Source organism: Saccostrea cucullata, unplaced genomic scaffold (genome assembly GCF_032062105.1).
Source record: "Saccostrea cucullata isolate Sc308-1 unplaced genomic scaffold, CSIRO_AGI_Scuc_v1 ctg276, whole genome shotgun sequence".
Classification (NCBI taxonomy): Eukaryota; Metazoa; Mollusca; class Bivalvia; order Ostreida; family Ostreidae; genus Saccostrea; species Saccostrea cuccullata.
The window spans coordinates 353203-380000 of record NW_026930478.1 but is presented as its reverse complement, the minus strand read 5'-3'; the positions used below and the strand labels follow the sequence as shown (position 1 = coordinate 380000).

General features: G+C 35.2%; 1 protein-coding gene across 5 annotated transcripts in view; it reads left to right on the top strand.

Annotated features, from left to right (window-relative positions):
• Positions 1-366: 366 nt before the first annotated feature.
• The window catches only part of LOC134228735 (protein TANC2-like), a 43925-nt gene continuing 17493 nt past the window's right edge, over positions 367-26798 (top strand). Inside the window, exons 1-2 of one of the 5 annotated variants that reach the window (XM_062710429.1) lie at positions 367-500; positions 24022-25783. In XM_062710429.1, coding sequence (XP_062566413.1) covers positions 24031-25783 — 1753 coding nt within the window. In that variant the 5' untranslated portion in view covers positions 367-500; positions 24022-24030. Of the gene's footprint in view, positions 501-9877; positions 10059-18745; positions 18919-20628; positions 20760-24021; positions 25784-26798 lie in introns of those variants that run through there. The other 4 variants (XM_062710427.1, XM_062710432.1, XM_062710430.1 and 1 more) reach the window with 4 other exon arrangements.

The following is a 26798-nucleotide window of genomic DNA, read 5'->3' as shown; positions in this document are numbered from 1 at the left end:
AGGTTCTTTGTCTCCTTGAAATTGTCCCTTGGTGCATGAGAATTAAATGGTATAAAGGTATTTTAGTACTTGCATATTTCTTGATCTTTTTATTTTGAACTATTCTGTATACTTTTCCACACTGCAATCATTGTATGGTGCCCCCCAAAAATCAATCGAAAGTACATTCTTCACAGTTTACTCAAAATTCATACTTTTTGTTTCGATATCTTTGATATGTTTTTTTTTCTCAGAAGTTGAGTCACTGTGAATTTATGTCATTGAGCAGAATTGTTGATTTAACATTTTCTTACATGGATTTTTAAAACATTTTTCTATTAATAATATTGGCTCATCGCTAAATTTATCAAACATTCTTGGAATGCCTTTGCGGCAGGTTGAATGTATCTGCTAGTTGTACACAGGGCTTGATTGGCATATCATGTTCTTGACTGAGTATTGTCATTTTGGAAATCCCAAAGCTTTGTGCAGGTTAATACATATCGAATGCAGTCATGTAGGTATGTTTTTCCTATAAATTAAGACTAATTTGAAAGTTGTTTTGGAATTCCATTTGTTCACATTTGAGTTCTTGTAATTATGTTTTTTTTTCATTTTTATAGCAAACATTTGTTGTTTTTTGGTAATTGGACAATTCCTATGCTTTAAGCCCAGGCAATTCTTTCTGCTCAAAGTTGAAGTAGCATATAGTATAACGTACTTGGTAGCTTTATCAGGATATTTTATTGTCTCAGTCATATTACAAACTTATGGATAAACCAAAATAAATTCACAGGTCCCTAGATCTTCTTTATAACTGTTTGCTGTATACCTTTAATTATAATATCAAAATCTTTCAGAATGTAAATAGGTCAGGTAATAGAAAAATTACTGTATGAAGGGAGTGCTCAACCCCCACCCCCACCCACCTTCTAATTGGAAATTCTCATTACAAAAGGGCAATTCCTACCTACATCAGTACATTTTCAAGGCCTACCTACATCAGTACATTTTCAAGGCAGTCTCAGATACAGGGCACATGGTCTGGTCTTCTGAAAGCTAATCACTTGGGTAGTTATACCCGCACTTTCGAAAGAAAGTTCGGGTATATTGTTGTTACTCATGTCCGTCCGTCCGTCCGTCCGTCCGTCCGTCCGTCCGTCTGTCACACTTTTCTTCCCTGAACTCCTCCTACATTTTTCACAGTAGCTTAATCATCCTTTGGGAGATGGTTGGGGGTGTCATGTAGATGTGCAGTAAGGTTTCGGAATTTTGATTTTGCCCCGGGGGATCAAATGGGGGTCGAAAAATGACGTTTTTTATACAAAAAGCCCCTTCTTCCCTGAACTCCTCCTACATTTTTCACAGTAGCTTAATCATCCTTTGGGAGATGGTTGGGGGTGTCATGTAGATGTGCAGTAAGGTTTTGGAATTTTGATTTTGCCCCGGGGGATCAAATGGGGGTCGAAAAATGACGTTTTTTATACAAAAAGCCCCTTCTTCCCTGAACTCCTCCTACATTTTTCACAGTAGCTTAATCATCCTTTGGGAGATGGTTGGGGGTGTCATGTAGATGTGCAGTAAGGTTTCAGAATTTTGATTTTGCCCCGGGGGATCAAATGGGGGTCGAAAAATGACGTTTTTTATACAAAAAGCCCCTTCTTCCCTGAACTCCTTCTACATTTTACTCAGCAGCCTAATCATCTTTTGAGAGATGGTTGGTGGTGTCATGTAGATGTGCAGTAAGGTTTCGGAATTTTGATTTTGCCCCGGGGGATCAAATGGGGGTCGAAAATGACGTTTTTTATACAAAAAGCCCCTTCTTCCCTGAACTCCTTCTACATTTTACTCAGCAGCCTAATCATCTTTTGAGAGATGGTTGGTGGTGTCATGTAGATGTGCAGTAAGGTTTCGGAATTTTGATTTTGCCCCGGGGGATCAAATGGGGGTCGAAAAATGACGTTTTTTATTCAAAAAGCCCCTTCTTCCCTGAACTCCTTCTACATTTTACTCAGCAGCCTAATCATCTTTTGAGAGATGGTTGGTGGTGTCATGTAGATGTGCAGTAAGGTTTCGGAATTTTGATTTTGCCCCGGGGGATCAAATGGGGGTCGAAAAATGACGTTTTTTATTCAAAAAGCCCCTTCTTCCCTGAACTCCTTCTACATTTTACTCAGCAGCCTAATCATCTTTTGAGAGATGGTTGGTGGTGTCATGTAGATGTGCAGTAAGGTTTCGGAATTTTGATTTTGCCCCAGGGGATCAAATGGGGGTCGAAAAATGATGTTTTTTATACAAAAAGCCCCTTCTTCCCTGAACTCCTTCTACATTTTACTCAGCAGCCTAATCATCTTTTGAGAGATGGTTGGTGGTGTCATGTAGATGTGCAGTAAGGTTTCGGAATTTTGATTTTGCCCCGGGGGATCAAATGGGGGTCGAAAAATGAGGTTTTTTATACAAAAAGCCCCTTCTTCTCTGAACTCCTTCTATATTTTACTCAGCAGCCTAATCATCTTTTGAGAGATGGTTGGTGGTGTCATGTAGATGTGCAGTAAGGTTTCGGAATTTTGATTTTGCGCCGGGGGATCAAATGGGGGTCGAAAAATGACGTTTTTTTTATACAAAAAGCCCCTTCTTCCCTGAACTCCTTCTACATTTTACTCAGCAGCCTTATCATATTTTAAGAGATGGTTGGTGGTGTCATGTAGATGTGCAGTAAGGTTTCGGAATTTTCATTTTGCCCGGGGGGTGGGGGGGATGGGGATCAAATCGAGGTAGAATTTTTATATATTTTTTTTTTACATATATTTGACATGTTTAATCACCCTGCTTTCAAGAACTTCCCTAATATCTTATGCTGCAATAGCTTTAAACCATGATCATTTAGAAAATGATTGGTTTGTTTTGTGTATGTGTAAAATGGTTTCAAAATTTGAATTTTCATATGGATGGCAGAAAGGGGCTGGAATAATACGGCACCTCCCTAACCCTGGTGGTCATGATTTGTACAAACTTGAATCTACACCTCTTGAGAATATTTCCATATTAATCATGCTCTTGGTTTTCCTGAAAAGAAGAACTTTAAAGATGTGTTTCCTTTTATTCCTAAATAAAACTTTGATCCCTAATTGTGGCCTGACCCTAGCCTGAGGTGATGATTTGAAAAACTAGAAATATGTCTATAGGACATGAATGTCCCAGATGTGTATTACTAATGGTACATTAAACAAGAGGCCCATGGGCCACATCGCTCACCTGAGTACTGAAGCTAAGAAAAAGTAGAAATTGGTTTATAATTGAAAAGTTAAAATCCAAAAGTAATCCCATGATCAATCATGGATTTGCTTTTCTTCAAAGAATTTTCCATATATTTCTATGTAAAACTTTGGTCGGCCATTTTGGCCCCGCCCTACCCCCTGGGTTCATGATTTGTACAAATTTTTGAATCTACACTACCTGAAGATGCTTCCATATAAATATGATGAATTATGGATTTGTCATTCTTGAGAAGAAGATTTTTAAAGAATTTTCCCATAAATTTCTATGTAAAACTTTGGTCGGCCTTTTTGGCCCCGCCCTACCCCCAGGGTCATGATTTGAACAAACTTGAATCTTCACTACCTGAGGATGCTTCCATATAAATTTGATGAATTATGGCTTTGTCATTCTTGAGAAGAAGATTTTAAAAGAATTTTCCTCTCTATTTCTTTGCAAAACTTTGGTTTGCCATTTTGGCCCTGCCCTACCCCCGGGGGTCATGATTTGAACAAACTTGAATCTACACTATCTGAGGATGTTACTCCATAAGTTTCATCTTTCCTGGCACAGTGGTTCTTGAGAAGAAGATTTTTAAAGAATTTTCCAATATGTTTCTATATAAAACTTTAGTCGGCCATTTTGGCCCTGCCCTACCCCCGGGGGTCATGATTTGAACACATTTGAATATTCACTACCTGAGGATGTTAACCCATAAGTTTCATCTTTCCTGGCATAGTGGTTCTTGAGAAGAAGATTTTTAAAACATGCCACCAAATTTTCATTAATTCCCAATTATCTCCCCTTGAATGAGGGCATGGCCCTTCATTTGAAAAAACTTGAATCCCCTTCACCCAAGGATGCTTTGTGGCAAGTTTGGTTGAAATGGCCCAGTGGTTCTTGAGAAGAAGTCGAAAATGTGAAAAGTTTACAGACAGCTAGACAGACAGACGGACGCCGGACAAAATATGATCAGAAAAGCTCACTTGAGCCTTCAGCTCAGGTGAGCTAAAAACTAAAAACTAAAATTTGTATTTGTGTATAAAGTTTGATGAAAATATCTTAAACAGTTTTTTTTTTCAGAATTGAAACTAAAATATAAATAAATTGGATATAGATTATAAATTCTCATCAAATTATGTATAAGTGCATGTTAAACATAAAAATGTCTTAAATTATTTCTTAAAAACTAAGCAAAATACATATTAAAGAGGAGGGAGGTCAAGGTCACAGGAATGTGCAAGATGAAGTTTTTGATGCAGCTGAATAGCTCTCACTAATACATATTAGCTTATTATGTTTGATAAAAATATCTTTAATGATTTAATAAAAGTGAGCTTAACACTTTGTTTTAAGAAAAGAGAAGTCAAAGGAAAGGTTGTGGTCAAAATGTTGTTCTAGCTGAAAAGCTTACATCAGTGTGAATTTACTATTATCAAATGAATTTTGATAAAAATATAATTAATGGTTTATTTGAAACTTAGATAAACACATATTTTAAAAATTGAGGTCAAGGTCAAAAGAAAATTCAAGGTCAAAATAAGTTAATGCAATAATAGCTCTCATCAGTATGTATTAGCATATGAAGTTTGATTAATACAGCAAAACTCGGTTATAACGAAGTCGCTGGGACCCTTGAAATTACTTCGTTATATTCGTAATTCGTTATAACCGTAAAAGAAATTCATTAAATTTATATAGTTGGGGATTCAAAATGACTTCGCTTTATCCGTAAATTCGCAATATCCGTGTTCGTACTAAACGAGTTTTACTGTATATCTTGAACTGTTTATTCAAAACTGATCTAGTCTAAGACAGTGAGGTCAAGATCACAGGAAATGTCAAGGTAAAAAAGAGTGAAGCATTGTAAAGCTTTAATTGCTTTCATCAGTATGTATCATCATGTGAAGTTTCATTACACAACTTGAATCATTACGGTTTCTCTAAAATAAAGCTAACCACTAATTTTAAGAAAAGTTAAGTAAAGGTCAAAGGAAAGTAAAGGTAAACAAGATGTGTTTGTGAAACACTATGCGCCCAGCGGAAACAAAGTTCAAAAAATCTATTTTTAGCATATTGGTCACAGTCAAGGTCACAAGGTCACTGGCCGTGGTGTCATTTGAAAGAACTTAATCAGTGGAGTATGCATCCCAAATATGAAGTCCCTATCTACTATGGTTTAAAAGTTATGGCCAAAAGTGTAAAAAGCTATTTTTAGGATATAGGTCACAGTCAAGGTCTTGACCATGGTGTCATTTGAAAGAATTTAATCAGTGGAGTATGCATCCTAAATATGAAGTTCCTATCTCCTATGGTAAAAAAGTTATGGCAAAAAGTGTAAAAAGCTATTTTTAGCATCTAGGTCACGGTCAAGGTCACAAGGTCATTGACCATGGTGTCATCTGAAAGAACTTAATCAGTGGAGTATGCATCCCAAATATGAGGTTCCTATCTCCTATGGTTCAAAAGTTATGGCAAAAAGTGTAAAAAGCTTTTTTTAGCATATAAGTCACAGTCAAGGTCACAAGATCATTGACCTTGTTGTCAACTGAAAGGGCTTTATTAGAGGAGTATGCATACCAAATATCAAGTCCCTATCTCCTATGATTAAAAAGTTATGACAAACAGTGGAAAAAGCTATTTTTAGCATATAGGTCACAGTCAAGGTCACAAGGTCATTGACCTTGATGTCATTTGAAAGGACTTTAATAGTGGAGTATGCGTACCAAATATGAAGTCTCTATCTCTTATTGTTCAAAAGTTATGGCCAAAGTTATAGTTGACAACAGACAAACAGACAAACAGATAAACAGACAAACAGACAGGACAAAAACAATATATGCCCGGGATCTATCGATCCGGGCGCATAAAAAATATTGCCACAGTTGGATAGTTTACATCAGTATATGCATCAGCATATGAACTTTGATAAAATATCTAGAAAGTAATTTATTTGAGCTCGATGGAAAGACAGATGGAAGGGTGGAGGACGGACATGACAAAAACTAATACATGTATTCCTAATCATGGCGTAGCATAAAAAACTTGAATATACATTATATGAGGATGTTTCCATATCAAGATTATACATGCAAATTCAAAGAATTGTGGTCCTTTGCTTTCTGTGTTTAAGTGAATGGGATGCCATAATTTATGGCAGATTGTGTATCAAATATGCATCCCTATCATATGTCACTTTATGAAAATTAGGTCAAAGGGGGGAAATCATCGCATGCTCGAAATATTTTGTTGCAAGTAAAGTACATGTCAAATATGAAAGATCGACCCATCTCTTTTCAATCAAAAGTTATATATATATAAATATATAATATAATATTTTTGAAAAGTAGGTTAAACTTCTACGTCAAGATCAGAAAGTCAAAGGTCATGATATATTTAGTAAAGTCTTTTCACATGTAATATACATCATAATTTAAATGCCATATCTTTTCTCTTTCAAAATGATTAATTTAAAATGTTATTTTTTGGAAAGTAGGTAAAATTTTGAGGTCAAGGTCTCACTTGGGTTAAAAAATCATAGTACATTTAGAAAGTTTTGTGGTAATGTACATGTGAAATATAAAAGCCCTATCTCATATTATTCAAAAGTTATGATCAAGGTTAAATTTATTGTGACAGATGCACATACTGTCAAAGATGGCCAGACTGACAGACAAATAAGATTTATTATTACCTAACTTACTACCTAAATTATAATTAGGCATTTTGAACTGTTTCACGGTTTACTTTATGTTTTTGCGTGATCATGAAACAGTGAACTGTTGACCGGTCCACAGAATGAACTGTTGACTGGTTAAAGCGTCATTGTGATATTCAAGCGTTTTGATGATCACGACATCACTATTTACCTGCTCTATAATGAATTAAATTTAAACAAAACACACAAACAATAAATTTATTAAGTATTACTTTAAAATAAAAATATTAATTTAGTCTTTATATTATGTATTCAGCTAATTAATAGACAAGTATGTGAATAAACAATTGTGAAAACTTTTTATTGATTGTTTGTGTGTTTTTATTCCAATTTAATTAATTATATAGTAGGTTAGGTAATAAAACACTTATTCAATGACTACTCGGTGAAACAGTCAAACTGTTGTCCCTCAGTAGTACGTGGGGGAGACCTGGGAAACTGTTGCCCTTGGCCTTCGGCCTTGGGCAACAGTTTCCCAGGTCTCCCCCACTACCTCGGGACAACAGTTTGACTGTTTACCTCGTAGTCATTAAATAAGTGTATAATGTTCCCTCCCTTTCCCCCAAAACGGGGGACAATAATGCCCTTGCTGTTCTTGAGAAGAAGATTTATGATGGAAAAAATCCCCTGCATATTTCTTAACGCAAATCAATATTGTGTTTTTATGTCATTTAATTGTTTGTTTGTTGTTAAACATCCCTCTCAGGAATTTTTCACTCAAATGGAGACACCCCCACTTGAAAAATAATGAGGACAAGTCGGATTTGAGGTCAACATTCATTTTAGGAGTTTTCAACCATTAAGACGTAAAGAGACAGGAACTCGATCCTTCCCTTCACCCCATCCCAGACCCCTGTTTATATTCATGACATGTATGCAAACCTACTGCTTGTTTTACATTTTTAAAAAAATATGTTAATAGCCTATATACAAATACTTTAATGCGGTCCATCTCTTTGAATGATTTTCATTCCTAATTCTAGGAGGATAGGTTGATGAATGAAATGTCAAGCAATCTTATCATTGATGCACTTTTATTTCATTTAATGCAGTCATATTGTGAACATTTCCAGTTAGAATCATTAGGAGAGTGGGGATGACCTCCAGGGGGTTCAAAACCTTTATACCATTAAATTTACATAACATAATAACACAAAAAGCGCAAAATTATGTATTGTCAAATGGAAAAAGTTTCCTACTATTTAGGAGTCACATGATCATTTGCCATTACTGTTTACAGGGACTGGAAGTGTATCTTGAGATCCCCCACCCCCCGAATTTGCAGGACTATAATATAAAGAAGACTTTGGATGCCCTCCACCCTAGAAAACAGACACCACCATAACTTCTCCTTTTATTTGCTTCTCAGAAAATTCTGGTCTGGAAGTCCCCCCTCCCTCTCAGAAAAAAATTCTGTATTTTGTAACTGAATGTAACGTCGATAACGGGCGATAACTCTTTAGAATGTGAAATTCGTCTTATTGCAGCATCGGATGACCTTTGATCCTTTAAACTTTAACCTAACCAGTTGCATTTCAGACTATTTTACCCAAATCTATACCAAAACGTGTACTTACCGACTGCCATAGCTCCAACTTCATGAAATATAATCCAATTAAACACAAAATAATTCCAACTGACATACATGCAATGATGTGTACACAACACTAGGCCTAGTACTGCACGTGCAGTGCTAACGGTAAAACTAGTACTTAAGTTAGGTACGTGACGCAAGCCCAATGTGATGCAGGTCTTCAGATACATTTACAGTATAAGAACAAATTTAAAATTATTATTTACAAAAGATGTTTTATCTTAACTTTGCCATCTAGGCCTATTTCCAAAAACAGGAAAATAGGGTGTGTTTGCGCGTGTGTGTGTTGATGGGAGAAGGGTAGGGGTTGACTAAATTGATTGGGTATAAATGGTATATGGCAGCTTTCAAGGTGTTTCTGCCTAATCAAGTATAAAAAAGTTTGTACATTTTGGAAAAAATCATCAAAAACGCTTTAAACTAATTTGAATAATATTTGTTGTTGATCTATATGAGAAAATAGATTTAAAAAGTTCCAATTATGGGCCAAAAATCCCCCCCCCCCTTGTTTCAAACATAATTTACATCATTAATTGAATTCTGTTGTTTAATTTCAGACTGGTAATGAATTATGAATATGAAATACATGTACCTATAAGATCGAGGCCCATGGTGACGGGTCACATGTTCACTTGAGAATATTATGCTCAATTTGATGAATACATGGAGGCCCTATTATGTAAATTATTAAATTATATTGACTTTTTCTTTGGTAAAGCCTAATTTTAGAGGAGTGTGCATTTAGAGGCAAACACCTTAGTGCGGGTATTACTGTCTCATGACAGCATCTAGTTTTTTGTAGGTAACTCTAGTTCAGGTGATTTTTATGGTAGCTTATCTCTATAGGGAATTAAAACAGCTGATAAAGTGGCTGTATACTTCCATTATCAGAAAATTGCTGGAATGTGCAGTTATATTGGTGAGTTTAGCCTGATGAAGTTTTACCATGTAATACTGTGTGAGTTTATTTTTAAAGGTCAGGTTTAGGGCCTTGCACTATTAGAAATTTTATCTAAATTATTACAATTTATACGTATCTCATGACATATGAAATGTAAATAATTCATGCGAAAAACGGCACAGTTTTGGTGAATGAGAAAAGAAAGGGAGGTCACAGAGTAAATTCTAGCTGTACTGACTTTAAGCTAACTATCATGAAAACGTCAATATGAAGTGTTGTAATCTTTCTCTTCTGGAAGATTAGGCAGAATTTACTTTGAATATGTTTACAAAAAAACATTTTGTTGATAAAGATCAGTATACAGTAGGTGAATCCATCTTTTCAATGATTGGTCGAGTTTTCGGGGAGTGGGAGTGAATTTGTTCATGATACCGTGACAGATTAACTTGAGGTGGTGTATCCAGCGTGGCTTTTAATGGAATGTTTATGTGTACATGTTAAAATCTTTATTGATTTCTACCTTGTACATTTATATGTTCAAATGGATTAGCAGGCCTGTGTTGGTCATTTTAACATTGTTACCTCTCTGTGGTGATTATACACTGTCAATGGTAAGTCTCATTAATACAGTGTTTGACATATTCTCAGTTTTGTTCAATGAATGTTAAATACCTTATATATGAGGACAAATGTAATAGAAAGTTTAGTTGTAAATGAAGAATATGATGTCCCAATGATAAAGCTATGTGGACCTTGAATCAGGAAACATGAATTTTAATTTATTGAACTTGATTTGGGCATTTAAAAATCCATTTAAAATGTCAATTTAAAGCTTTCTTCCTGTATGAGAATTTGATTGATTGTGAGGTATGTAATAAATATAAGTTTTCTTTATATTGAAAACTTTTGTCATTCTCTTTTCTGTTTTGTAAAATGTAGTATTTATCAGCACACAAATGTATCAGTGTTTTATAATAAATGTAGAGGTGTGATAGATATAGCCCTAGGAGTGCGATTTTCTTTTTTTCATGCTGACAGCAGATAAATTATTTCCTCTGGATATGGACAACATTACTGATACAGGTGTTGGGTTCGCACTTTGACAAGGAGACATACATTTTTTGGCCCAGACTTTGTTTTTAGGGGATATCTATTTCAGATAATGATACAGTTCTTGCTGCTTTTTTAAGGAGAAGATTAATGGTGTGGATTTAGAACAGGGTATTAAGATGTCTGCTGACATGAAAGAGCTTGGTAGAATAATATTGGGGTACATGCCTGCATTAAACTCCCCAGGTGTGAATTGTCAGAGCTGTTTTGTAAATGGAGTTTGTGTAATAGCCTTTTATTACAGCTGTTTTATGAATGTAATAAGAGTTTTGCAGTTTTTATTGCAAACAAATGTGTCATGTACATGGTGAATTAATTGTAATTATAGCTTGGTAGGTGGATTACATAAATAATATTGAGAAAAAGTGTTTTAAGGATCAGTTTCTTCCAAGTTTATATATGTTGTTCATGGATCATTATATTGTTGTGGATCATATATTATTACTTTATAATGTTTTAGGTAGGAATATTATTGCTTTTTGATCAAGGTGCCTGAGCTTTATATGTTGGAGAGATGCAGTTATACTCTTTTGATCGGTGATATTATTTATTTGATAAGGAATAAACTGGAGCACAGGATTCTGGTATTTTTTGCAAATAACATGAATAAGGCTAGGTAAGATTAAACTTCAGATTCTTATCCCTGCCCATGCAACTCAGAGTGCCCCCTTGGTTGTGTTTTAATTTATTTTTTTTTGGAAGGGGGGGGGGGAACATTTACAGTAAAACTTGTTTAGTATATATAATGGAGTTATCTTGTATCCCGAGCTCTATATTTAACAAATTCCGTATAATTATGGATATACTATAAGGAATTACAGATATAGCAATGTAATTTCATAGGTTCCAGTGACTTTGATACAAGTTTTACTGTGTTATGTTTTACTCAGTAAAGAATCACAGTTAAAATTTAACAGTTATCTCCCATTTTTAGCTCTACTGGTCAGAGACCAGAAGAGCTTATGCGATAGTAATGCGTCCGTCGTCCGTCCGTCTGTCTGTCTGTCTGTCCGTCTGTCTGTCTGTAAACAATTTTTCAAAATGCTACTCCTCCTACAGTTTTGGTCTGATTTCAATATAACTTGGCACACAAGTAGACTACACTAAGATACATAATTCTGTGTACCGGTTTTTGATTTCGATGAACGGTGTTGCCGTGGTTACTAAAAATAGAAATTTCTGTGAAATTCTTTCAAAATGCTACTCCTCCTACAGTTTTAGTCTGATTTCAATATAACTTGGCACACAAGTAGACTACACTAAGATACATAATTCTGTATATCGGTTTTTGATTTCGATGAACGGTGTTGCCGTGGTTACTAAAAATAGAAATTTCTGTGAAATTCTTTCAAAATGCTACTCCTCCTACAGTTTTAGTCTGATTTCAATATAACTTGGCACACAAGTAGACTACACTAAGATACACAATTCTGTGTATCGGTTTTTGATTTCGATGAACGGTGTTGCCGTGGTTACTAAAAATAGAAATTTCTGTGAAATTCTTTCAAAATGCTACTCCTCCTACAGTTTTAGTCTGATTTCAATATAACTTGGCACAAAAGCAGACTACACTAAGATACATAATTCTGTGTAACGGTTTTTGATTTCGATGAACGGTGTTGCCGTGGTTACTAAAAATAGAAATTTCTGTGAAATTCTTTCAAAATGCTACTCCTCCTACAGTTTTAGTCTGATTTCAATATAACTTGGCACACAAGTAGACTACACTAAGATACACAATTCTGTGTATCGGTTTTTGATTTCGTTGAACGGTGTTGCCGTGGTTACTAAAAATAGAAATTTCTGTGAAATTCTTTCAAAATGCTACTCCTCCTACAGTTTTAGTCTGATTTCAATATAACTTGGCACAAAAGTAGACTACACTAAGATACATAATTCTGTCTAACGGTTTTTGATTTCGATGAACGGTGTTGCCGTGGTTACTAAAAATAGAAATTTCTGTGAAATTCTTTCAAAATGCTACTCCTCCTACAGTTTTAGTCTGATTTCAATATAACTTGGCACACAAGTAGACTACACCAAGATACACAATTCTGTATATCGGTTTTGATTTCGTTGAACGGTGTTGCCGTGGTTACTAAAAATAGAAATTTCTGTGAAATTCTTTCAAAATGCTACTCCTCCTACAGTTTTAGTCTGATTTCAATATAACTTGGCACACAAGTAGACTACAATAAGATACATAATTCTGTGTATCGGTTTTTGATTTCGATGAACGGTGTTGCCGTGGTTACTAAAAATAGAAATTTCTGTGAAATTCTTTCCAAAATGCTACTCCTCCTACAGTTTTAGTCTGATTTCAATATAACTTGGCACACAAGTAGACTACACTAAGATACACAATTCTGTGTATCGGTTTTTGATTTCGATGAACGGTGTTGCCGTGGTTACTAAAAATAGAAATTTCTGTGAAATTCTTTCAAAATGCTACTCCAAATACAATTTTAGTTTGATTATAATATAAATGTGGCATGCAAGTAGACTGCACTAAGAACATAAAGAGACTTAATCAAGGATCATTATTTTATTTATTGCTGTTGAAAAGTTTCAATTTCCAACTGCTTAAGTACTTTTCTCTTCCTTTGCTATAAGTACAAACCAGTAGAGCTTCAGTCTCGACAGAGACTTCTGGTTAAATTCCCATTTGCTACAGTGTAAAAATAACAGTGCATGGCCTATGAACTAACCATTTTCAAATCTTCTGTCTACAAACTAGAACCCCCCTTTCCTCTGATGATCGAGGTTAGCAATGTGACTTAGGAGCCTCATATTTGTGAGGTTAGAAATGATTATCTCCTTCTCTTCTTTAATAAAGATAAGAGATAACCTGTATTTGAAATTTTAGCTGGTAATCTCTTCAAAATATTTTGATATTCTTAGCTTCTGGTGTAATTTGAGGAAGTTGAGGATTGATCTGAAAACAGATAAAGCTTCTTAGGTTTGTTTCTGGGGTGGTAAGGAAATTTGTGTTGAATGCTTGTTCTCATACTATTGCAAAAACATAATAATCTTTTCCTTTTTTTTAATGAAAAGAAAGGTAAATGAATTGAATAGGCTTTCATTGTTTTTGTGTAGCTCTCTAATACAAATTAGGTGAAAGTTAGGGGGGAAAAGTTATAGAAAGAAAATGTTACCTGCAATTTCAATAAAATGCCAAAAAAGGGGGGGGGGTCAAAATTTAAACTAATCTTGATAGCTCTGGCAGAATTATTTATCATTGATTGAATTTAAAACCGGCTTGCAGTGTGGATATATAGTTGTATATGCTACATGTATGTAATGACTTTGGTCTGTGCAGCATATGTATTGATACGCAGGAAATATTGCCTCATTTATTGCTAATCAGTCATTGAATTTCGAATTGTTTTAACCAATTTTGTGTTTTATACTTATTTATTAATAACAGTTTGCAAATTGGCAAATTGTAAAAATTTAAAATTAATATTGTCTAGAGAGCATTGAACGGAAAATCTATAGTAATGAAAGAGGAAACAACAAAACCTTCCTGATTTTTTTTTTTCAAAGGACCCAGTTCAAAAAGATATTGGAGATTAAAAAGAAGTTTATTTAACGTGTATTGATTGCTTATGACAGGATAACAGATTGGATGTACACAGTTTTACAATAACAACTTCATATTCAATAGGCCTGGGCCCATTCCTAATCAAAGCACATTGACTAAAACCCTGGCCAAGATGAAAGCTTTGTCAATAAGGGTAGGGAAGTTTTTCTTTTCTTGAGGAACTTTAACAACTGTGGTCCAACACCTATGTTTAGATATTGAATACACTCTGAACATTGAGAATTGTCCGGTTCTGTGTGGAAGTTGATTTATTATGAAGTAATGACCACACTGGAAGCCATAGATGTTAGCTAGGGCTCCTTCTGAAGGAGACTGACGTAATCCTTCAGACCATTCATACCTGAAAGAAAATATCAGAATACTTGGAATACATTAATGAGAACAAATGAGACAAGTGTAGATTAACAAGTTGCAAAATTACTTGGGGGAAAATCTTGCAAATGAATTCATATTACCCTAATAATTGATAAATGATACCAAAAATATCAAAAATTTCAACCAACACCTTTTGTCATTGATTGTGAAATAGTACCCCACTCCCACCTTTGCTTAAAATTCAAAATATGTTTTATATGTAATTGTATGTATGGATCATATTTTTGATAGTCACATTTAACGCTTTCTTCTTGTAGAGAATTTGCCTTGATGTGGCAAATTTTCACAAGACTTCAAAGACCTCTCAATATATGTTTAGGATGTAGTGATTGTGTGAAAGCAGTTTGTTTTATTAATGTTAGTAATTAGAGAGGTGATTCAACAGGATGTTTAATAATTATCAGAGTGATGTCCCCTGGTGTCGGGAGAGGTGACTTATGGATTTATAGAAACAAAAATGGCTCCTTTTTGTAAACCATTAGTGTCAGAAATGTCCATCATTTCTTCTTTTAATGAGATTAGATATATTGATTGTACAATTAATACTGCCTGGCCTGTTATGGTTATCTTTCTTCATAGATCTTTAAAATAACAGGAAATATTTAACCAAAATCAAGACAGAAGTATGTTTTCTTTTAACATACTATTGTGAATGTTTCTGTATGAATCACCAGTCTTGTTAATATTGAGGAAGAGATTATCTGAGTTTATAATCATATCAAGTGGCTTTACCCAGGTAGATTAGTGGTTTTGATTAATTATTCACTCCTGTTATACCTATTAAAAATATATAAGGCAGTGTTGAAAGATATAGTTATGGATCTGAACAAGCTTTCAACATGTGAATTGTACGATTTACAGGTACATGTGGACTTTTGTTGTAGTACAATCATCTTCTTTAATCTCTTTCTTCTGAAGTGTGTTTGGTAATAATTAAGATATAGATATTCATGCAAAAATTAGACAATAAATTCATAAGTTTTATGCAGTGTATGTTTGTAAATGCTGACAATTACCGTCTTTGTGTGCGAGCCTGAAGAGATCGTTTAGTTTTACCTGTCTGAGTCAAATAGATCGCAAGATAACAATCTTCCGAGCGGAAGTTTGGACAAAGACCTGCTAGAGTTTGATATTTTTATTGATGGCTTGTTATCCATAAAATTGTCAATGCTATTGCTTTGAAGTAGTGTTGTCAAGACATTTAATTTTTTTCAAAAAATTAAAAATTGACATGAAGCTGTTAAAAGGGAAATAGTAATTAGTTAGGAACACCCTGTGCTCTTCAATCTTTTCTGCACAAATGGATTTACCTCTTGGATGGACAGAAGATAAAGTAAGGGATGTGCATCATTTAAACCTTCAGGGTATGTGCAGTTTGTTTAAAAAAAAATTCTCAAGTAATTATGCAGGGCCATGAGGGAAGGAAACAGTTGTCAGGTTTATGGTGAGGATGGGGAGATTGCATGCTTTGGCATGACAGATTCTTTTTTTTGTGGTCTAATGTATTGTTTGGGTCATTGCATGAACAAGACACTTGCCTAATGTTTTTTAAGGCACTCTTTATTGAAACCTTCTGGATTGAAGCTGATCCGATACTGTGATAGATGATAGTTAACTTAGGTGACTCCTCCAATAAAATTGTCATTTATCCATCATAAAGAAAGCTGCCCTCTCCGGCATCAGTGGAAGCAACACGTGTGACAGGCGTTTCACCTTAAGGACACCGAGTGTCGTTATATCCAGGTACCAATCCACAAACAGCTGGGTTGTCATCTTTTCTGTTCTCAAGAGGAGCAGATCAGATTAGCATCCCAAGGCTTGCAGAGAATAAGAAAAACCCCATCATCTGTGACATATTGCACTTCATCCCTCTATGATGGTATTTCATTTGACTAAATCTAATCATTTTAATTACAGATAATACACTAATTAATGGGTAATTACAGAATCACTTTGTCTGGCCTGAATTGCCTCAGCCAGTGTTCAGTGTGTTTATAATGTTCTCAGTCTACGATCCTGCCTGTCACGATCATTATGATATGATTGATGACGGAAACGTCTTGTTACCTTAATTTTGTTAATTTGCTTCCTGCTTTGGTTTTCTTCTAATGGAAACACTGTCAGAATAAGAGCATGACCTCAGCTCCTAGATTTATTTAATTCAATATCATTCAGGTACTATTCATGTTTTAGATACTGTGTTGGAGTTATAATTTATGCCCTATGTACTTGTTTGAAGTTTGTATATGAAGAATTTTTTGTAATGTGTTAAAAAGAAAAATTAGTTGCCAAAAAAAAAAAAAAGTTTTCATTTTCTTAAATAAAATGATCAAATATGATTTTTTGATCTTGCTGGAAGCTTGTATTAAAAGTGAAGGCAGCTTTAATTGTTGTATGGGTGTTTATTTAAGGATATCCGATCGTCAGCCAGGAAGGATAACTCCAAAAATACATATTTAATTTGAAATACATCAAAATAAAGCTTGAAAATGAATTTTTTTCATGCAACAATTTTAATTATATTCATCTTTATAAGATTCAAGGTTTTAGGAAGTCTTAGAAAAGGCCTTATAAAAGTTGACATTTGTACCCTATAAATGGAACAAAAATTAATACAGTTTTAGAGAAATAAGATTTTCTTGAATCCAGCCTTATATACCAATGATTATTAGCATGATATGAAATAAGAAGTGATTTGTGGTGTCTTGCAATGATAGCAAAAGCCTTTTACACTATGTATTATAGAATACATGACGGAAATAGAAGACAAAAAATACCAAATAAGTATAAAAAGCATGACAATTTCTCTGAATGCCTGGATACCTATCGTTTTTTAACCTAAAATATATTTTTTGATCAGTTTGCAATTAAAAAATGCAAAGCTAATATTCCTATTCGCTTTTTCTGCAAAAATATTGGAGATTTGATGATTTTCCCTATATAATATGATTAAATTTAATCTTGAACTTTAAAGAAACACTGTGGATAAATTTACATAACTTTGTGGATTTAGAGATACTTTTATGAGTACTTTTGATTACTTAACTGCTAATTTTATAAACCTGAGGATCGGACTACCTTAAAGTTAGGGATTTTATATTGTGGGCTATTGAGGGGTTTATAGAAAAAAAATGTTCCTTTGTAATAAACAACACTGGTGTTTTCTTCATATCTGCTTGCTTTATTGAACAGAGAAGAAATAAAAATGATTTACTTGCGACCGGTATTTGTAATAGTTAAAGATCAATACTAGCTGGGATATATATAGCTTATAGATTGCGGAAAATTCTACAAGGTTTTCCTTTCCATTTTAAATAGAGTCACTATTTTCAACTTCATTAATTGTTTTTCAAAAGAAATATTTTGTGTCCAGGGATAAAAAAGACAATATAGGCTGTTTTTCCTCTGCAACAGTATAGCAGCTTTTAGTTTAATGAGAACTGTTTCATGATCGTTAAAAGTTTAATTTGTTTGCCACATAAAGCATGATGAGGTGTATATTGATTCTGATACTGACCCTCCAGTCCTATGAGTCTTCAAAGCATTGGTCTTATTTATCCACATTTTAAGTTGGCTTATTCTGCATAGATGTCAAAGAGAGATATAATCTGTGTTTGTAAATATGTATCAGTATGATATTTTCATTGATAACATGTATATATTTATCTTGTCTATTCCGATTAGTTAAATGGCCTACATGTCCCATTTGTGTATCTTCATTACCTATAAACACATAAATATTGTAAGCAGATCAGGGGGAAAAAGCTGGGGTACTCCATTTTGGCATACTGTGAAATCACTAATTTTCGTGGGGGTTTAATTTTCGTTGTTTTCGTGGTATGAAGAGACCCACGAATTTATGTCCACCACAAAATGTAAATTTTCATATGCACAACTACTAAAAAGTTCTTCATCCATGAAATCAAATCCCCACGAACCAACATTTTTTCCTCAAACCACGAAAATTTGACCCCACGAAAATTTGTGATTTTACAGTATATGATTATTTGTTTTGCAATTTATAACCCCTTTTATTGAAGTATGGCAAAAAGTATTGATCAAATCAGCATCCATCAAAATTATTTTGCTGGCTGGCATAGGTTTCATACCATGTGATCTCGCACAGGTAAACAGTGCGACGGGGTCTTTGTGTGATATTGAAAACTGAAGAGTGCTCGGGAGATTTTAATCGTGTCATTTGTCTCTGGTGTCCCTCTCCTAAAGGATAATAGTTTTTCTCTTGGAGGAAATCTTTTATTTGTAGAGTGTGTTGAAAATGAGGAAAACTGATCCAAGTGAAGTGTTTTTATTTGTAATTGTGAAAACATCCTGGCCGAAAATATTGTAATATAATTCTGTGTCGTTGTGATTCTTGAAGTAAGGTGAGTTGACCTTTTAGCACATTGATGTTATTTAGACACATTGGGTGTAAAAGTTCTTGCCTTTCAAAGCCAACCACATGGCTAAAGTGTGTGTACTAAGACTATCTCATAATAAACAAAATTTAATCTCCCAATTGTTCTCATATACACTGTGCTGTTTAATGCTTTTGCATATTGTTTTTAAATCGATTGTGCATAGACAGCATTCCACTGAAAAGGTGTCAGAATATTTACATTAGTAATCGTTTCAACAGTGTCAATGCCTAATGCAGCTAATACTTTGTCGAGGCTTTTTAAACAACTGGGTTCATTTCACCCAAGCCTTTATCAGGACACTGCAATGTAAAGTTGACCTAACATGATAAGGTGCAGATTTTACACAACCTTTCTTTTTACACTGCTATTGACTTCAGGCTAACTTTTAGGGTAAGTGCACTTCCCAGAAGTGAGTGTTTTATTTGTTCATTCAATAATAAGAATTATAAAATGACAGTGCAGTATTTTCTGGTGGGAGTAGGGAATTAGGTATAATATATGTATCACTAAGTGTTTCTCATTGCAAAATTGCGTCTTTTTTTTTAAAGAATGTCAGCTTCTGAATCAGTCAATGAAAAGGATGGGCATTTTCCCAAGCGTTTTGGTAAATCTTGGACTCATAACACACTCCTTTAAAAAGAAGCCTCATGCTGGCTGCCTTGGAACCATTGCCGTATCATTTTCACAATCATGCATGCTTTAAAAATATCAGGTCTCCTTCAAAGAGAGGGGCTAGGTTTGAAACTTCACAGTATCAGTCAGAAAGTTTGTTAGTTTTATTTTCCACCTCTGAGATGTTGGCCTGGTTTGGTCCCTTGATTTATTATGCCTCTGGTAGAAGTAAGGTCGTTCTATTTTTGACACTTAGGAGGATTCTTAGAACTTTTAGGGTGAAATCTGCCAGAAAAAAGGAACCAAGATGAGATTTATGATAAGGAAAAACCAGTTTGAATTAGTTGGTTCATTTCCTTTGCTGCACTCTTAAAAACAAGCTTGATTAAAATGGCATTGTACTTAGTATAATTAAGTTTTTTGTACCTAGAGATAAATAGGTATTGTTGACACTGGAAACATTTAATGTAGAATGGTGTTTGACTGCAGTCACAGCTGCTTGGATTATAAAGGAGTGTTTGATAAGATTTTATGGGATGCTCATGTAATTTCTGATAAAGTTTGATTTAGGTCAGTGTTTGCTGTGCAAAGCAGACATTGTGTGCACAAGTTGATGGAGAATGACAGCCCACAACAAGAAACTGTTCAGAAATCCTCATGCCACAAGGTGCCAGGCTCTGTGGTTGTCTAGACTCAACATGTAAATTTTTTAATTCGCTGAAGGTCTTTTTGTAGAATCTTTTAGTTGGCATTTATTTTGTTCAACCAAAGGGTAAAATACCAATAACTGAGTACAATTTCTGGATAAGAAGAAGCCAAAGCTCTCAACAAATCTAGCAGTATTTTTGATTTTTTTGTGGACCATGGTAACTGACAATAATATAGGACCAGTGATTACTGTGTGTTCGTTTGTCAGTTTCCTCTGATTATTCCACAGACCATCATCAGGTGTTTCGCAAATGTTAAATCCAGTGATACACTGAATTTGTGACAGAAAAAAATAACTGTTTATGACAGAAAAAAATAACAGTGACAATGAGTGCAAGATTTGAATATTGCATGGCTGTGCATTTTGTGATAGAGATATGTGGGTCAAACTGTATCAATCCCAGTAAACTGGGGTGAACTCCCAGTGTGCTTTATCATCAGAACAACTGATTTAACGGGGACCTGGCTCTGTTTATCATCGGAGGGTGAGTAGAGATAATTAGGAGGCAATGATTCCCCCCATTTATTGACAGTCAGCAGTGGGACAGGGTGTTGTATTGGTTGTAGCGGGATTCTGACTGTCCAGTAGCTGTCCTGCTGAGATAAGGAGTTGTTAGATTTAACAGTGTGGGGTAATTAATCAGTGAACACCAGTGGTCTGATAGTCACTGTGGGTGGCTGATGTACTGTACACTTATCTGACGGACACTGCCACAAATTCTTGTTCTTCTGTCCGGGTTACACAGGTGGTATTGGCCAAGAATCAGGGTAAGGCACTTGTTTGTTTTAGAATGCACACAAAGATGAATTATTATAGGAGGAGAGCATGGTATTGTTCTTTGATTAAGAATGAGCAGTTTGAATCTTCTTCCACTTGCTTTTTGATGCATAAAGGTTAGTTTCTACTGGTACTGATTTCTAAGCATTTATAGGGTGTGATTTGGTTGTTACCATTAAAGTTTAAGAATTTTCCCATGAAAATACCAATGACAGGAGTTAGATGGAATATCTCCCGTATGTTCTGAGATTATGCAGGCAGTATTACAGCTGGGGGGTCAAGCTTTCATGGATGACAGATAAACTTGTCTGTGGTGCAGGAAATGTTCTCTTCAGTCCTGTTTAATTGAATCCAAGAGATGAAATTGTACATCATTGATTTCCCTTAGTAAGGGTTAAGTGGTTTGAAAAAGATCTAAGTTTTGGAGCTATCTAATTTTTTTTTATATCTGAAATTTAAAACATGCTGGTGGATGAAAGATCTTAGATAAGACACAGGGACTTGGAGCAAATGTTTCATCCTTGTTTATTGTATCTGTAAGGAATGATGTACAATTTTCAGGTTACATTAATTTCCTGAGATTCACTCAGGACCTCTGGTGATTGGTGTCTTTGAAGATCCTTAGATTGGGAGATTATCACTTGAGAGAAATAAATATTGGCAGATTATGAGTGTTTTATGAGGCATATTGCAGAAAAAAATCCCCTTCATATTCACCACATCCCCTGTAGGTCTGCAGATGGAAAGAATGTTTAATATCTACACAATAAGTTTTATTTCTGAGATAAAATGGGTTTTAGGAAACCTCAATATGAATAAAGATTTATAAGGACCTCTTTCAATCCAATTTAAAAAAAAATTACCCTTCAGCATATAATTGTAATTTTCTATGGATTATTGACAAATTGAATCTTGTCTCCAATCATTCATTGTAATCAGGTTATAGTCATGTGTTTGTATTATATCTACAGAGGGAGTGGGCTGGGCGGGTCTCATCAATTTAGAGACTTATTCTAAAGTAATGCCTTAATTCTGTTAACAATACAGATTTATAGAAATGTGAATAAGCTAAAAAAAAAATCTTATAAACAAATATTACACAGCATTTCATTATTAGAAATTTAAAAGAATCTGGTGTCATCTTTGGATGGATTAAAAAGGGTGGAGCCATATCGTGATAAACTTGTGTGAGAAGTGATTTCTTAGTGATACATATGTAACAGTTTCAATAATGTACATGTTTTGTAAACTATAATGCGACAATATTGAACCTCCCCATAAAACCACACATGGTTACAGGAAGTGTTAAAACTGTTTTATCTGAAATTGCAAAGACGGGGGTGATATTTGTTAGGGTTGACATTCTCAACTACAAATAATATTGATTTTTGAGATCACATGTCCCATGTGTTTATCAGATGTTGCATCAGTAGATTAGATCTCTAATTCAAAAATCAAACATCAAAGTTCTTCATCAGGAAACAGGCCTATACCCCCTCAGGTAGCTGTTACATGCAGGTAATCTACAATTATACCTGTATGACTTGTCAACAAGGTAACAAACATCAGGTTTTCTGCCTCAGAGTTGTTACTTGTAATTTGCTTGAATTTGCAATTACACAATTTTACAGTTTGTATTTCAAGGAAATTAGATTCTTGTGGTGCATTCTTGTATGTCATAGACATTGATATGAAATACAAACAAGATTACTTTGAAGTGTTTCACAGATTATATCATATCAGATGATAGGTTTGTATTTTTATATCATTTAATCTTTGTGAATGCAGAGATAATCTTTGTGAATACAGAGTTGCCTACCTTGGTTTAGTAAGGGCTAGAGAGGACATTCTGGTCAAAGATCACAGTGTGTTCTGTTTGGTCAGTACACAGGAAACCCAGGGGTCAAGTAGCAATTTAGACAAGACTCACCTTTGTCTGTCAGGAGATGGCCAGTAGGCAGTAAATCTCTCGGGGGATCAGCAGGGTGCTAGGCCTGGCCTTGAGATCAATTTATTAAATATTTATAATCAGCATTTGTGAATCATTAGGCTGGGAAGTGCTGAGAGAGGCCCTTCACAATGGCATTTATATCATAGGTATTAGAGATATTTGATTCTACAAGAGAATTTGATGCGGCAGGGATATAGACTTGATGGTAGAGGGAGGATGTTGCTCTTGAAGGAGTGTTTCAGTACATAGATGTAATCAGAAATACAATTTTGACTTAAATTGGTGGAATTTGACTGTGGACTAACTGTCTCTTTGTTCTATGTAGTGGCTCCTATTTGTGTGTCCTTAAGGTGTTTGGTTTTCCCTCTGGGTGTTTGGATATTTCTACATCAGTAATACAGGTATGTGTGAATGTATGTATATCATTGGCTATATCAATGCCTTAATTTTTACCAGTAATATCTTTGTTTTGGAAACCCAGCGCTGAGGAAGAATGTCTCTATTTTGTCTATATAATGTCATGGTCAGATTGGATCATGGAGGTTAGCACTAAATAATATCATGACCAGAATTCCTTGACATTTGCATATTATAAAACTTGTGAACAGGGTCTAAGAAAAGCTTAAGAGCCTGGAGTTAAAGTTTTTGATGGTACTCCAAATTGATTTTGTGCAGAGGTTATATAAAGATGTCAGTTTTAAAAAGCTCAATGCGAATCACAAGACTTTCATAAGTCTGGAAATTTATGGACTGGAAAGTTGGAAATTAAGCCTGACCTGGCTGATCTCGAAGTGCACAGTTTAATAGTGCGAAAAGTAGTCTATTTTTCCAAGGAATAAGCTGACTTACGAACTTTTAAGTGTGGCTAGTTGTTGGTTTGTTTAAATATTTGTTTGTAAAATCTATTTGCTGTGTTTTCCCTTTAAAGAGAGTTAAATTTACTTTTAATCACTTGTTTATCCTTTTGTACGTGTTGACTCTTCTGTATACTTTATATATTCCTTATTTTGTTTTTTAGATATGAAGAATGGGGAATAAAGCCACCTCACCAAGGAAGGATTTTGATGGGGGAGAAGTAAGAGGAAGAAGTAGGTCCTTCACTGGAATAACCTCGAAATTTCGTAAACGCAGCAAAAGTCCTCCCCGAGAACGCAGTTCCTCATTCACAGACACCAGGCCCAAAAGAGGAAGTTTTAAATTTACTTCTCATAATGGAGGAGTTTCCACTCCTAATGGACACACGCCTGCAGGAAGCAACCCACGATCTAGTCCTACCAAAAGTATCTCTATCAAGTCTGGCAATAGATCTCAGGAAGAGGAAAATGACTCCTCTCGGCTACTGTCCACTTCTTGTCCAACTCGCTCTCGACATTTCCCTCCCCTTCTGGACCCCAGCTTGCCCAATGAGAGTAAGCAGAAGGATACCCTGGGTCGAGACACTATACGCAGATCTCTGACTCGCAAAGACAGCGAATCCCCAAGACTCGGTCCAAAACAGATGAGACAGATCTCGAGGGACCTGTATGCTGATAAGTTGGCAGACATCTCAAAGCGACGAGGACTGGCCGTCCAGAACCGAGACTTATCCATGTCTCAGTCTAGTCTAGGTCTCATGTCCTGTAAGTCGCAGTCTCTCCATAGCCTGGGTAATGTTGGTTTGGAGGAGGAGGAAGAAAATAAAAGTCCTGTGTATGGCAAGATAGTGCTTAGACAAAATAGACCAAGACACCTACATATGAACAGATACAGTGGTGATTTTGATCTCAGAGTAAGGACTAGTGATTTTAATAGTAAGCATAGTGCTGTAATGAGAAATGAAAGTCCCTCCCAACCACAACGCAGGGTATCCCAGCCTGTCACGTCATCATCAGACTCAAAGGTGCAGAAGAATACTCAGAGGTCCCCAGAGGAGGTGGTGCAGGCCCGCCGAATGTTGGTCTATCGAGCTCTGAAAACAGATGGTGAAGAACTTGGCCATACTGGCCCAGATCGTAAGTGTATACCTATTCTAGCTGACAGACGGTCAAACAAATCTGCTTCCTCACTACACAGATCTCCCTCACCTAAAAATAGCTTAACTCACTCATCACTATCACATAGCAACATCGCTTTGTCTCCAGGCAACCATTTTGTGTCACATAGCAACAGGTCATCAAGTCATTCATCAGTTAGTAATAGTGCTTTGTATCCATGTAACCGTCCTGCATCACCTAGCAACAGATCATCTGCAATTAACGAACTTTCAGAACTTTTGATTAACAGCAAAGATTGCACTGATTCATGGACTATGGAAAATGTAATATCTAAAACACCAGAAAAAAGTTCTGTTCATGTGACACCGCCTAAGGTCACGCCAAACAAACGAGCACTGCCAAATATTGATGAGTATAAAATTCTTAGTTCAGCTGTGCCCTCTAGTAGGGAACTATGGGGATCCTATGAAAGTTTGACAATGAAATCTAGGAAAAATATGGATATTTCTGAGGAGACTGGTTTAAGGGAACGCAGTCACAGTGTATCTTTAAATTCAAGACATGATTACACAAACGTGCACATATCTCCATTGGATATGGAGGAAGCAGGATTTCGTAGTCGGAGTAGTAGTTGGAGTGTGGCGAGGGATCGTATAAGGTCCCCCAGTACTATGGCCAGTCATACACAGGTGCCCCCTGTGAATCGATTGTGGAGTTATAGTGTGACCTCATTGTCTGACATGGGATTAGACCCAGTTACACCTTCCCAATATAGATACATTGAAACAAAGCATGAGGACTACTGTGGTAAGTCCTGGAAATTAAAACTTGTCTTGAGTAATAAACAAAGGTGTTTGTACATTTTTATATGCTTATTTTCAACATCGTTAGTTTTTATTTCTTTAATGAAAACTTTTATTTTGGTATACTGGACATAATTTTTGGGATTTCATTGGAAAACCTGATGAGCTTCTGACTGTTATATGTAAGAAAGTGAAAGTAAAATTGGTAGCAATTAATCAAAGCTGACACTGATGCAAACAGTAATGTTTGTTTTGGAAATGGGTTTGGAATAATTTTTGGCCCTCCTCTCCTGGTCATTGTGATTTACCCTCCAACAAATGAGAACTTGTTCTAGATAGTGGGCCTGATAATTGTATATTGGAGACACATGGCAATCATTTAGTATAATCATCTATTTACCTAAGGTTAATAACTTGCTATCTGCACCAGTAATACTCAGTGTGCACAGCAGCAAAGATATATTCTAGCTTATTAATTATCACACTACTAATCCAGATACTCTTATCTGTATACATGTGCTTTCTTACACAATTTCATAAAGATAGTTACAGTAGTTCTAAGGGACAGTTACTACTCCATTAATGCTTTTTTAATATTATAAAAGTTAATGTTAAAGTAACCCATACTAGGTCAAATAATGGGTTTGAAAAATAAGGAATGTTAGATTATATTTATAAATATGCAATCTCAAATTCAGGCTGTCAAATCACTGACAGGCTTTTATATTTTATGCAAAAATTGAACAAAGAAAATGGTTGTGCAGTACAGCTAACATCTTAAATGAAGATATCTGAAACTTCTTCCTATAATAGACATTGATAGATGATTGTGGTGTACAGGTTTCAGTAGCCAGCTCGTGATAGAACAATCTTAAAGCTGTCACCACACCAAGCCGCTTGCTGAGTCTGGTTTTTGTCCTCCCGCGTTTTTGATAAATAACGAAACAAAAAAACAGAGAAACGTGTTCCCACCTCCCCGAATATCTGAAATTCACGAGACGTGATCCCAAAGCTATGTT